The 14,050-nt window shown below is 37.9% G+C and overlaps 1 protein-coding gene across 3 annotated transcripts in view; it reads left to right on the top strand.

Annotated features, from left to right (window-relative positions):
- LOC144646401 (uncharacterized) overlaps positions 1–14,050 on the top strand; it is a 59,095-nt gene that overhangs the window by 40,787 nt on the left and 4,258 nt on the right. The window contains exons 1-7 of one of the 3 annotated variants that reach the window (XM_078505971.1): positions 5,354–5,473; positions 8,049–8,164; positions 9,183–9,617; positions 10,161–10,538; positions 11,321–11,675; positions 11,975–12,171; positions 13,417–13,601. In XM_078505971.1, coding sequence (XP_078362097.1) covers positions 8,086–8,164; positions 9,183–9,617; positions 10,161–10,538; positions 11,321–11,675; positions 11,975–12,171; positions 13,417–13,601 — 1,629 coding nt within the window. In that variant the 5' untranslated portion in view covers positions 5,354–5,473; positions 8,049–8,085. Of the gene's footprint in view, positions 1–5,353; positions 5,474–7,995; positions 8,165–9,182; positions 9,618–10,160; positions 10,539–11,320; positions 11,676–11,974; positions 12,172–13,416; positions 13,602–14,050 lie in introns of those variants that run through there. The other 2 variants (XM_078505972.1, XM_078505973.1) reach the window with 2 other exon arrangements.

Raw genomic sequence — 14,050 nt, 5'->3', positions numbered from 1 at the left:
CGATATGATAATGATATTTTTGATATTTAAAACGGAAAAATATTTTTTGATATTATCATGCATTTATCACCAAAATATCACTGAGATATCAAAATATCAACCATCAAACTAATGATATTATATCATGATATTTTGATAAACCGCAATCCTGCACCTTAGTGAGATTTTCCAACACGATGTACCGCGTGAAAACGAATATCTTCTGCGTTGATTTCTAGGTCGTTTTCGATTAAGTCGTAGAGAATGTCTTGGCAATCTTCGCCTCTTGATTTAGGAATGTTCATAAAGCGTAAATTCTCGCGCCTTGTGTTATTTTCGAGGGAAGTGAGGTTTTGCTGAGTTTCCGTAAAAGTTGGTCGCAGATAATTAATCTCTGTTTCGAGTTTGCTCACATTGGCTTCCAAGGTTTTTATTTGAGCAGCTTGCTCTTCTAACATTTGTTGTTGTGACCTTTTCAAGTCTTTTAATGCTTTGGCTTCTGACTGTATATCCTCGATGAAAGCCCAGGCGTTGTTTAGCGATTTTTCGAGCTCTTTGATTGTTACTTTGACGCCATTAAGCTCCTCCTTGAATTCACTGTTGAGCGCGGCGATTTGTGCATGTAGGTGCGAGAAATTGTCTTCCATTCGTGAGTCCATGGTTTGTCGAAGACAGTTTCCATAGAGATTTGCGTATCACTGTTCTGGACACCGTCCATTTCTCCGCTTCTTTGTCTGTTCCGTTTTGGGGACGGCTTCGAAGTAGAACTGGAGCTAGAAGATCTCTCTGCTCGTTTTGACATAAGCACGAGAACGGAGTGTTTGCAGAGTTCTCTGACTAGACGTTGCGTTGTTTAAACGACATATTTGATCACATTACTGAGAGAAGCAAACAGGCCGGGAGTGGCTTATCTCAGGTTTGGAATCACAGAGCGCGGAAAGCACGCCCGACCGCCATGACTCCAGTTACAGTTACAGTGCAGATTAAACAACGTTTTGTTGCCGTAAAAACGTTCGCCTTCGTCTATGTGCGATAAAACATGTGTCCGTGACTTTTTTTCTCGGACCCCGCTTAATACGGACACCCCGTTCAACCCGTTCATTGTTCGGTCAATTTGGCCTGCCCCCTTGGTGTCCGTATTAACGGGGTTCCACTGTATTCATATATATAACCTTTTATCTGGCTTATTTACTATTGTAATTATAGTTTTTCTGTATTTATTATTCCATCCTTGTATCTACTATTACAAAAATCAACGTTGTAATTATTAATATTGGTTCTTATAGTCCTTCATTTAATTATTTAGACAAACGAAATAGATACACAAAAAGACAAACATAGTCGATAGTACAATAATAAACAATGGTTTTAAAGATAATAAGAGTTCTACAGGAAATATAATAATTTTTAAGTGCACGAGAGTTCAAGTAACCAAACTTTTTCTTACCTACTTTCTCTCCATTGCATTGCAGGCGGAACATTGTATTTTCGCGATTATTAACAGCAATTTTCTCAAGTTTCGTGTTTCCTTTTTCAATTCGACTTCATAACGAAAGATTTTGAAATACATTTCAGAATAAAAGTTAACGCTAAAAGTACATGACGTTTCGGCGACGACATGTCACCATTATCAAATGCAAATTTTACATGGTATAGAATGTAAACACCTTCAAGAACAACACAATCAACAGCCGATCGACCTTCACAGCCAATTTGCCATCCTAAAGAAATGCCGCGGAAAGTTTGAGTGCCTAATTTACGAGATGCTCCTAATTAGGAAAAAGAAACCATCACTGAACACTCAAAAGGACTCCATTCCAGCGAAACTGTTTACTTAGTTATGCACATTTTTCTGTTTTCCATGCCTCATTTATTGTAATTTAGTTTCACACTTTCTTTTCTATAAATATCGTTCTGTACCATGTAAAATTTGCATTTGATAATGGTGACGCGTCGTCGCCGAAACGTCATGTACTTTTAGCGTTAATTTTTATTCTGAAATTCGACTTCAGGAAATCAAACCGGACAACTGCACTGAACTGTGTTTGGCAATAAACCTGGAGTAATGTCGCCAATTTTACTGAATGTATAAGCTCTTACAACTACTATAAATTATACGATTAAAAGATAACTAACATAAAACAGAGAATTATGGAAATTAAGGGCCCATTACAGTATCTCGTTGTCAAGTTGCGCGGTTGCTACGTAGGTGTAACTTTAAATATGGTTTTCCCGTTTTTTGTAGTTCTGTTTGCTGGCCAAAGTTTCCGTTAGTTAATTTTGTTATCGATGTAAGAATCTTTTTTCAATAGTGGAAACGTGCTTAATAGCAAACATATGACCATCCCGCCCGTCAATTTCAAATTACAGATCGCATTCACTTTAATTATACATATTATGCGATTGATATGGGCATCAACCAATCAAAAACAGGTCTCGGTTTCCGGTTTGTTTCGTCACGGGAAGACATTGGTAAATATTTCATTCAGAAGTCTATCGCGACGAGCTAATACCTTATTACATGAAACTTTGGTGACACTTTAACTTAGCGAATTTAATGATTTTTCAAAAAATACCTAAATTAAAATGTAGCTTAATACGGATTCTCATGAAATTTTGGAAAATTAAGGGACTTTGTTCCAAAATTTACGAGAAATTGCTGAATTAAACTAGTAATAGTTCTCACTATGAAGCTGCCCCCGCCTTTTTATAATTTGTTTTACAGCAATAATCTAGGATTAGTGGAGTCTTTTTGTCGCCTTTATTGATGCCGATGGACTACACAATTAGGCTTCTTTTTTACTGTGCCATGTACGTCATGACATTGTTTGCTGCGGAATTTCTTGTTGTGTGACACCGTTGCGTCCTAAGTTAGATATATTTGAATCGTTCTTTTGAACAGTATAGTATCGATGGAAAATATTCATTATAGTGATTAATAATATTAATCAACTTTATTTAAAGAGGGTAAACATATAACAGGTCGCTTAGGTATAAGAATTACTTTTTTCATCAGCGTAATTGCTCAGTAAACCGATGGCTCAGTGGTACTGAGCGTTCTGAAACGTGTGACCCGGGATCGACTCTCATACCCTGTGGCTAAAATACTTTTTTTCTTCTTATTTTTTTTTTTCACGGATATTATATACACATCTGTCTTGTATAGAGTTTCGTTACTCTTTTACTGATTATCCTTTAATAAATCGTGCCGTGATTTAACCTTCCCAGTCTTTTAATAACACATACATAAAGTCACTGGTCATCGTTTCCGAATGTTCGCGATTATTTTATACGAAAAGGTAATATTTCATCGTTTGGAAAACGATTGTTTCTTATTTCTTTGAAATGATACCTTTGTAAAGCTGTATTTTTAGCCACAGCCGAGGGAAACGAAATTTAGAAAGCGCCCGTGAGCATACCTAATTTGCATAATATTAACAACGATGGAAGGAAGGACGGATGGACGGATGGCTTAAGGTCGCGGGGGACACCAGTAGGCTCATCATTATGCATTTATTTAAAGCGTATGCACGAAGTGCAACGACTGACATCGACAACTTTACGAGATATTCATGACTGGATAAAAATATAAAAAAATATAAAAATTCCCGTTTCTTTGATATTTTAACCAATTTAAAACAACACTTGGCGTTATACGTTTATATAGATTGTAGGAAGTCTATGAGCTAATTTTTATTCAAATTTGAATGTTTCTGCAACTCTCTGCAACTCAGAGAAATCACAATAATATTTGGCATAAACAATCGTGTCCTTCATAAAAACGCATTGTTCTCACCATAAAAGCGTGAAATATAATTACCATAATTACATCTCTCCTTTGGAAACTGATCGTGTTTTGGTCGGGATACCTTCGGAAATCTCAAAGTTTGGACTTTTCCGACAATTTTGTGGCAGAGAATACAGCGCGGATACAGAACTTCATGACTTGCCACTGCAGATAGGTAAACTATAGGTATTGTAGTGTGTCATAACAGAGGCGGAATTTTAAAAGAGCGCTTTTAGAAAGAGGTAGAAGGCATTAAATTAAAATTTGCGCATTTAAACCGCCATAACTTGCTGGCAAATTTTAAATTAAAAAATCCGCTTCTGTTATGACACTCTAGAGATATTGACTGATTAGTTTTTGACAAGATCACAGTGTGCTGTCTCCTAGTCGTTCCACAAACTCTGCCACCGAAATCATGTTCTTCCCAATTTGGCACTGACGTGGCTATTACATCGCCGTTAAGTACGATCTACCCAATAAATGATTACATACATAATCTTTTATCATTTCTTTATGTCTCTGTAAAATTTGAGCTTAATCGCACCTATAACAGCCGAGAAATAAGCGTTTTAAAAGATGCAGGTCAAGCAAAATTTCGGTTCACGAATTTATTCATGCTGTAGGTATCCCCCGCGACCTTAACTTCCCCACTATACTCGTTCATTATGCATTCACGAGTAAAAATGATCAGTCAAGACCCCTAGTGTGTCATGGTAGAATCGGTTTTTTTTTTCTTTTTTTTTATAAGTTTGCCAGCAAGATCATATCGTTTAAATGTGTCACCAGGGAGATTTTAGTGCTTATTTGACACAAATCTACAAATGTTAACACGATAAACATAGAATATGACAAAATTCTCGAATCCGATTCAGGCCCAAAGCACGCCCCATTTTTTACCAAATTGGAGCGCGCAGCTTACGTGCCCAATAACAAGGTATCTAGTAAAGAGGGTCGCGTGCTGCGTAAATGCGCGCTCTTTATTTGGTTTCCGATTGTGACTGAATACTCCTTGACATTTCTATTACAACAACCTTCAGTTTCACAAATAGCTTTTCTTGTCATAGTGATGATAAATCGTCAACAGGCCTCGCTTTGTCTAAATTTGTTAAACACTCGTATAATTACACTCAGTCTCATTACCGATTATTAATCACCAGACAGAATGTCTATCCTAATTAGAGTTTCTCGTGCAATCACAGGGCACAGAGGAGTCAAGTTTGTCCGCAATTCAAAATCTCTACCGTGCAAAACGACCTTCAAAAGCTTTTCAAAGCGATCGTGTGAGCCGTACGTGATACAACGCCGTCATGCGATACTTGTTTGCAGATTGTCTGGTCTGGTCTTGTGATATCGTATTCATACCCTCATGCGACATCCGCAGACATCAATGTTTGTGGGCGTTATCGTCAACAGGCCCCGCTTTGTCTGAATTTGTTAAACACTCGTATAATTCCACTCAGTCCCATTACCGATTATTAATCACCAGACAGAATGTCTATCCTAATTAGAGTTTCTCGTGCAATACGTGTGCATTTATACCCTAATAAGTGAGTCGTGATTTATAACCGGTATAAATAATTAATATTATTTTACCCCGCAACTCACGAACTAAACTCACAAGTCCTGGCTTACGTGGCTATTAGCCCCTTTTTGTTTGTCTATGATGTACTTTAGCTTCACCTCACTAAACTGAACAGCATATACGTGGTGAGTACAGTTTTTACTGACGGATGTTTTATAACCAGCTAATAACAACGACGTTTTTTTTAAAACATTATAAATATTGCTGTCTCACCTGCATTTATACTTTAGAAAGATTATGGTTTTATGCTTTTTCTTAGACATTACTCCCAGCCGCTTTTTATTTGCTCGATTGGTGTGCTAAAACTATGCACAGTGGTCCTAACATGAGAAATAATCAAATGGATTCGTTAATTTAGCTTTGACTTGTGTTTACTCATATCTTTATACAGTTAACTCTCTCTTAAGACGAACACCTCCATAAATATAAGACGGACACCCGTTAATGGTCCCTGCCGTATTTCAGTCATTTTACTGTAACCAAACTCCCTATAAGACGGACACCTCTCTAAGACGGACAACGGACACTGAAAATATAAACGGACAATTGAGAAGTGTTTTTATCACGTTTAATTATCGAAAATACTTCCAAACTTTGTATCGGCCTTAAGCAAAGTTAGTCAGCGGGAAACGGATACGTGTATACCAAGCTTACTAACCAAAAACAATGGCGCTTTAACGGATTACTTCTCTGCTTAAGTGAAAGGTCGTTTTCTACGTACAGTAGTACAGTTTGTAGAAGATCTTAACTTTTGCGTTACCAGTTAAATACGCTCGTTTTATTATTTTAGTCTTGTGCTCGTTTTATTATTTTAGTCTTGTGCAGTTTGCAAATGTTTGTTGCATTATGCAAAGGTTTAGCTCAATTATCTCAGAATTACTGGTGTCATGTTACCTCGACTCTCTACAAGGCGGACACCTCTCGAAGACGGACAGTTGCGGCCAGTCCCGACGGTGTCCATCTTAGAGTGAGTTGACTGTAATCATTTTGACGATTGGCGGCGGCTCGACTGCAGTAGTTAAAAATTTCGATATTTAGTCAAGAATTGTTCTAAATAAGGGCAAAAGATAACTTTTTCCAGGATTCTTTTATCTTTTTACCTCGAAAATGATAGCTCATCGAACCGAGAAGGATTGTTTTGATCGCGTGTACGTGAGCTTTTACGGGTGTTAATACACTTGAACGAATTATAAAATGATATTCTCATCAGAACGATGCTAGACAAATGTAAAAAGTACATTTTGAACCACTTGGAATAAAGTATAGGTTTCCTTTTAGTGTTTTTAAGTTTTTGTTAAAGTGAGTGTTCAAAATAGGGAAGCTTCTTCATCGCTTCGCGAGTGGCTGGAGTGCCAAAATACACTTCACGTTTCTTTTTCTCGGCTGGATACTTTTTTACTGCCGCCAAAGAAATTTAAACATGAAATAATATAAAGGATTTGCTTTTAGTCTATCCTAATTTCGACTCCAAATTCCACGTACCAATGGTTAGGTAAGTTTAGCGCTTTCGCTAAAAGCGTTAAATCGGGGTAACTATAACGGCCAAAAACAACCAAAAAACAGAAGTTTTCACAAAAAAATTAGTTCTTTAGAAAAAGCAAAAAAATGTTTTATCACAATTGTAAAGTACAGTACTGGATGTGATCACGTTCATTTGTACGAGCGGAATGAAAGTGCCTAAATTTCAGCTAGTTTTGACAGCGGCTGGACAAGAAAATGGCGTTTTTCGAACTATTTACATTTCGAAAAAATAAAGCGCCACTGAACCTTTGAATTGTATTTTCGAAAAAAAAACTCACTATAGAGGTTATTTGTGCAATTATGAGGAAATTCGAATTTTCACGACTGACGACTGACGCCTCTAAAGTGCCCAATAGCAAGTTATCTAGTAACGTGGTTTGCGTGCTGCGTATGTGCGCGCTCTTTATTTGGTTTCCGATTGTGACTGAATATACTCCTTGACATTTCTACAACAGCTACATCTATGAAAACAGGGAACAGAGAACGAGGAACGGGGAACTGGGAACGGGAAATCTTTAAAAGGAGGAACCTCTAAAAGGGGGAATCTCCAGTTCGTGAGTTGCGAGGTAAAATAATATTAATTATTTATACCGGTTATTAATCACGACTCACTTATTAGGGTATAAATGCACACGTATTGCACGAGAAACTCTAATAAGGATAGACATTCTGTCTGGTGATTAATAATCGGTAATGGGACTGAGTGGAACTTTCAGTTTCAAAAATGGCTCTTTTGTCAAAGTGATGATTATTCGTCTATCGGCTTCGCTTTGTTATGATAACAGACCAAATTGAACTCCACTCAGTCCCATTAACGATCACCAGACATAATGTCTCTCCCGATAGTTTCCCGTGCGGAATACGTGCGTATTATTATCAGTCCTAAATAATTTATATCATCTTAACAGCAAGCTTTATTTGAATGACCATAAATACATATAGTATTGCAAAAGCATAAAACTTAACTAAAGCGAGACTTATCACAATCATAACCATGTAATAGTGAGAAAAGCAATTACGAAAATAACGAAGACTGTTTTATTTATTTATTCTTTTATTCATTCTTTCCGGGAATTTATTCTTTATTCATCTATTCATTCATGTATTTATTTATTCATTCATTCAGCTGATGAACAGAAACACGTAATGAAACGACTTGAGTTTCTATTGTTGTTTTAGCTAACGATTGCCATAGCATCTCGGTACTGAAAACAGAATGTTCGCAGTCTTCAAATTCCTTGGTATGGTATGGCTGTGTGCACATTTCGCTATGTCAAGCCAAGCAAACTCGAAAGGTAAATTAACTTACAGTTAATATAACATTAATGGGGGTCCTGAAGGAAGGGGTAGTGTAAATCCCGATGTCCAAATCGCTGTCCTAGCGAGAAATTGTAGAAAAAAAACTGTAACAATTCTTTGGGCCAACGTTTCAAAGGAACAATGTTTCGTGATGGCTACAAGTAAGGTTTATTATTGAAATGAACTTGATTTCGACGTCTACAGTTCAAGTAGATTTACCGGTATTCGCCGTCATGTTGGATCATGGTAGTCGGTTGTGCAATCTCAATTGGAGCTGACTCGAAAGAGCAGGAAAAACCCTGAGTGAGTTGCAGATGCAGCGCATCAAGAATATTTGCTTAGTCGTTCTTTAGATAATTTAGAAATGTTATTGAGCGTGAAAACGTGAACTATACTTTTGTATAGGGAAAAAAGGGGGGGGGGGGGGGGGGGGGGAGAAGAAAAAAAAAAAAAGGGGTTTTTTATGAAGGGGTAAAAGAAAAAAAAAAAAAAAAAAAAAAAAAAAAAAAAAAAAAAAAAAAAAAAAAAAAAAAAAAAAAAAAAAAAAAAAAAAAAAAGAAAAAACACAAAAAAAAAACAAAAACGAAAAAAAAAAAAAAAAAAAAAAAAAAAAAAAATATATCCTGTTTAAAAAGATAGACGTGTTTCCCTTTCCCAATTTTTGGTTTGTTACTCCCAGTCTCATCAGTGAACCAAAAACCTCATTTTTCCAGTGCATTATATGCAAATTCCTATTTTTTCCCCTTCAAGTGTTCCCTTGGGCTCCTTTTATTACCCTTTAATACATTGCATCTCTTGTATCTGCGTACATGCATCGTGCATTTGGCAGTCTTGAGCATCAGAGCTAAAGTGCTAGTTGGATTCAAAGGTTTGAAAGATACATATGATGAGAAACATCATACAGTGAATAGACTTTTCCCACATGTACACTGATGCATGCCGTGTTCAGATTCTATGAGGTGTGCTAAACTTATTCATTTATTTTTTTTTATTTTATTAAATTACCTCTTGTAGATTTTGTTGGTATTTTAACTGGTGACGATAACCTCACCGTTTTCGCAGACGGCCGACTAGTCGGCCACAACGGCGGCTTTTGGAACGCCCCAAGGTGGTTTTCCTTCTCTGGCAAAACGAAAATAATTGCCGTGTCCATAAACAACGGACCGGGGTTCGTTGGATTCCTTGGCGTGTTCAGTAACGAAGTGGTCACGGACAGTAGCTGGAAATGCAAAGAGACCGATAGTCCAGAATATGGGTGGGAGCAAGCCAATTTTACTGACGATGCATGGCCACATGCTCTCATTAGACAAGATAACAGTGGTTGGCGTAGCTTGCCTCGAGTGCGTGGAATTCCTTCAAATGTTCATTGGATTAGTCCAGCAAATCATTACGCAAACAGGGTCATCTGTAGACGTCACTTTAGTACGGAGGAGAGAAAAAGAAATAGAAGTAAGTAACACTTAAACACTATCAAGCTCAGTTTCTCAACGCCCATTCAGCCTTTGTTAACTTAGTTTATTTTTCTTATCTTAGTACCTTATTTAAATTCTTCTCCACACTGCCTCACGTAAGCCATTTCTAAGTCTATTCATAGTCAGATTCATCTAGGGTGTATTCTTATTTGCCTTCAAAATTAAAAAGTAAGTAGAAGCTACACTTGCGAAGCAAGTTACACTTAATTCCGAAAAGAACCACCTGCTTTAATTCCTATATGCCATGCCCTTGGTTTTGTTCACTACGAGCAAACTGTTTCTTTTCCAAATTTTTAAATCGATGAGGCAAGAAAAAAGGGGAGGCGACGAAAAAATCGAGCAGCGTGCGTTACGTCGGTCACTCACCTTCCAGAATACTCCATTACGGTGATGCTGCGCGAGACGATTTTCAGTTCATTGGAAATGAACGAAAAGCAAAATTTACTGATTGTCTACTTTACTGATCATGACGATAAGCCACAAGAAATTTGACTGTTACTGTAAACACTTCTTTTAATAGCTTTGATAGCCATCCTTCCCAGTTACCCCACCGACTTGATCAGGCTTTATCTTGATGGAGTCTTGATAGCAACAGCAAAGGGCTGCTTGACGGTCATAAAAGATCAGCACGAACTTCAAGCTGTGCAGGTAGAAGACGACAGTCCAAGAAGCTTTGTTGTTTTTAAGGCCTCGTCCAGCAATGGCATTAGAACCGACAAATCGTGGAGGTGTACAAACGTTTACCACAAGGGCTGGTTTCTTCCTGGTTACAACGACACTTTGTGGCCTAGACCCTTTGTCGATGTACATGTCGGTTACACTCTTTTCATAGCGCCAGATGCCAAGTGGATCGGACATGTATTCAACAGTAAAAGAATCTTCTGCCGGTGGACTAAGGGTAAGGCGGAGAAATTCTTATAAAAGGCTACAATAGAAAGGGCAAACACTGGGAGGGACAAGGGTCTATTTAATAGCCAAGGTGTATAATATTGTCACTTGACCCTTACCGTATATAACTCCCAAATGATGTTGTTAAATGCGTGAAGGAATTTTTGCTCTGTCTTTCAGAGACTTGTCCTTCTAATAAGCGACAATTGGAGGTATAGTAAATGTTTGAGCGGGTTAATGGTTCTAAGTTATGAGATTACAGTGTCTCATAAGAATCTTTTTAAGATTCGGAGTAGAATATTCAGTTTGCTCATGTCTGCGAGTATGGCGGCGACATTGTCGTCGTTAAATTTGGCCATGGAGTTCTTAAAAGAACTGGGTTTTTTCAAATTAGCAAGACCGGTTTCGAAAACGAATTAAGTCGTTTCCTTCGTCAGTTGCTTTTAGTTCTGTGCTCATGTAGATGTGAGCGGCTATGACGTGAAGCTCGCAGAGGTAGCGCCCTATTTTATAGCCCAAAAAGAACTCGCAATAAAAAAACTGACCAATGAGAAGTCGTCGGTTTGCATCAGTGCTATTGTTATCAATAAACAATAGACGCCAACTGGTCGGATGCAAATTTCTGCTTGAAAACAGAATGACTTCAAGAAAGCTGACAGAGACACTCCAGCCAGAAAAGCAGAATCTACGTATACTGTCCACTTTTTTATTCAAAAACGATCTATAATTTTTGTTTTGGAGAGGCATAAAATGCCTTCTACTAAAAAGAGGCTCTGTTTTCTGTTTTACTAGAACGCGACCCTCTAATTCCACACAACACACCAAGTGCAAACCTTCAAACATCCGTTTCTTATTTGGTGCCAAGACTACCAAATGTCTCTACCAACTCGATCGCTTCGACAACAATGGTAATGAAGTACTCACCAGCAACCACGCACACAACAACAACAACAATTGCTTCTACAACCGGATCACAAAGTTTTACCCGTCCGTTAGGAGCTTCCCCTACAAGCGATCCTAGCAACACGGATACGAATACATTATCTGCGTTAGTTATCGTGGTTATAGCTGTGAGTGTTGGTGTGACGGCTGTGGTCATTCTACTCGCCGTTCCTTGTTACATCTGGAAGAAGCGGAGAGATAGAAGGTTTCATCTTAATGTATTTGAATAATATTTATTTTTCGAAGAGGTTACCTATATTTAATATAGTTAGGGGATATGGTTTCGTGATATCCTAAATAACCAAGGTTGGGATACGTGCTGTCTACAGCAGTCTTTGGCTTCTAGGAAAAAAATCACACGCCTGAACTCGGAAATCGTGCATTCCACGCAAGTTTGGCAAATAAATATTATTCACTCGACTTATTATATAACCTCCCATTAAATGAGCCCCCTCCCTCTACTCTTGAGCTTGTTCTTGTATTTTACGTAAATTGACGTTGCAGGAAAAACAGTAACAACAAAATATTACCAAGAAAAAATCAACGGAGTAATAAATGGGAAATGAAGCGCGATGACGTCACAATATGCAAAGAACTGGGTCATGGAGCATTTGGAAAAGTATTCAAAGGAATCATGAAAGATCCGTTATTAAAGAAGAAAGAAAAATCGACAATTACTGTCGCGGTTAAGATGCTTCAAGGTATGTTACAGTCCGACTGTTTTGTATGACATACAGAGATATTCCACCAATAATTTGCAGCTATATTTCAAACATTTGTTTTATATTCACGCACCACAAGCTAATATAAACTAAAAGTTTTAAACAAACTTCGATTAAATAAAGTTGCTTAATCGGACGTAATCATTTTAGACTTCGCCTCTTAATGGCTTAGTAGAGGAAGAACAATAAACAGATCTCCCGGACGGAAAATCAATGTTCAGCCATAAAGACCGTGTATGTGTATCTCCACATCACTGGTGGTGGGTCCTGTCTGAGTTCAATCAGTTTTGACCATTTCCCTTACAATACCGCGTTCGACTTTAAGCCCCCTCACTCAATTTCTTCCTGCGCGGTCCCTGTCTTAAAAGCACAAATTCTTTTTGAGAGGGCCGGCGTGTAATTTAACTGATAACTAACTAATAGTCGGCTGAAAAATGACACGTTTAACTAATAACTGAGATCTGAGATCTGCATCATTTAATGACAACTGGAAAGAGTGCCGAAATATTTAACAATTATCCTGCGAAATCTCGCAGAATATCGCCTGATACTCAGACGGTATTCCGCAAGATTGAGCAAGGTAATTGTTTTATTATTCAACAAATTCTCAACGAAACACATCTTGCAAAAAGAAAAACTGTAATTATGCAGCGCTTTACAATAATTCGGACGAATCTTTCGCGCAACCTTCGTATATCGCAGGATATCTGTTATGTACAGATGACAGATAACGTTACCATTTTGACCATATATGGGCAGCGCGCTCACTTGTTGAATAATAATATCTGAGATTCTAGCCTGCGTAGCAGGCGTCTGTGTAGTTTTTATCGCGTTTAAAAGTGTGCGCGACGCGTTTCTCCCATACGCGCGCTAGAAACTAACGGCGCCTGCTACGCAGGCTACTGAGATTCTAGCACCCCCAGCCAGACTTTGCATTCATTGTAATGCAAAAACAGCAGATTTTCAGAACCCAGCCCGGGTTCGACCGCCGGTGAGGTTGATTGAAATGTGTTCATGGATTAGACGGAGGTGCAAAAGGTTAGAGCGTATAAATGTTAGATCGTATCCTAACATGGAATATCATCTTGTCCAGAGAAATGAGCAACTTATTTTTTTGCCACATAGTGCAATTGAAAACCTGGTATAAATTCTGGCTGCGGTCCACTTGGCAGGGCGTAAAATCTAGACATCACAAGCTTTAATATTTCCATCAAACATTTTCAGAGAATGCCACTCCTGATCAGAAGAAAGATTTCTTAGATGAGATTAATCTGATGAAAGCGGTTGGTTCACACAAGAACATCGTTTGTTTGATTGGCTGTTGTATCAAGTCCTCTCCAAATTTCCTCATAGTGGAGTTTGCATCACAAGGAGACTTGCTCTCTTATCTGAGAGTGCGAAGAAAAAAGGTAAAAGTTTAAGCAAAACATGACTCTGCATAAAAAAGGGCCTTTTTTGAACAGGAATTGATACCTAGCCAGCTTTCTCTTTTAAAAGAGTGCGTTGGTAAGCAACATGTTGCGGTGCTAAGTCTCTTTTATTATTGGAAAACAAAAACAGAAGCTGCTCAGGATTTGTGCCAAGGAGATGCCCCAATTGGCTAGAAAAACACAAAAACTTCAAAAAAAATGAGTTATCGAAACTTAAATGACACTAGCCTTTCTAGACTCTTATTAGATTATTGATAATTCATCACTTCTAAGTGGTGGGTCGGCCGAGAAGCAATATTGCATACTACGATTTTCCTTTTCTAGTTTCCAAGTTTGATTTACCCGATCCACAGCGATCTGAGAACTTTGTAAAAGAAACAGTAAAAAAACATTACACAGACGAATGCATAAAATTTTGCTATTTATGA

Source organism: Oculina patagonica, chromosome 3 (assembly GCF_052425735.1).
Source record: "Oculina patagonica isolate OP01 chromosome 3, crgOcupat, whole genome shotgun sequence".
Classification (NCBI taxonomy): Eukaryota; Metazoa; Cnidaria; class Anthozoa; order Scleractinia; family Oculinidae; genus Oculina; species Oculina patagonica.
Note: the sequence above shows the minus strand (reverse complement) of the source record. Positions and strands in the feature narration are given on the sequence as shown.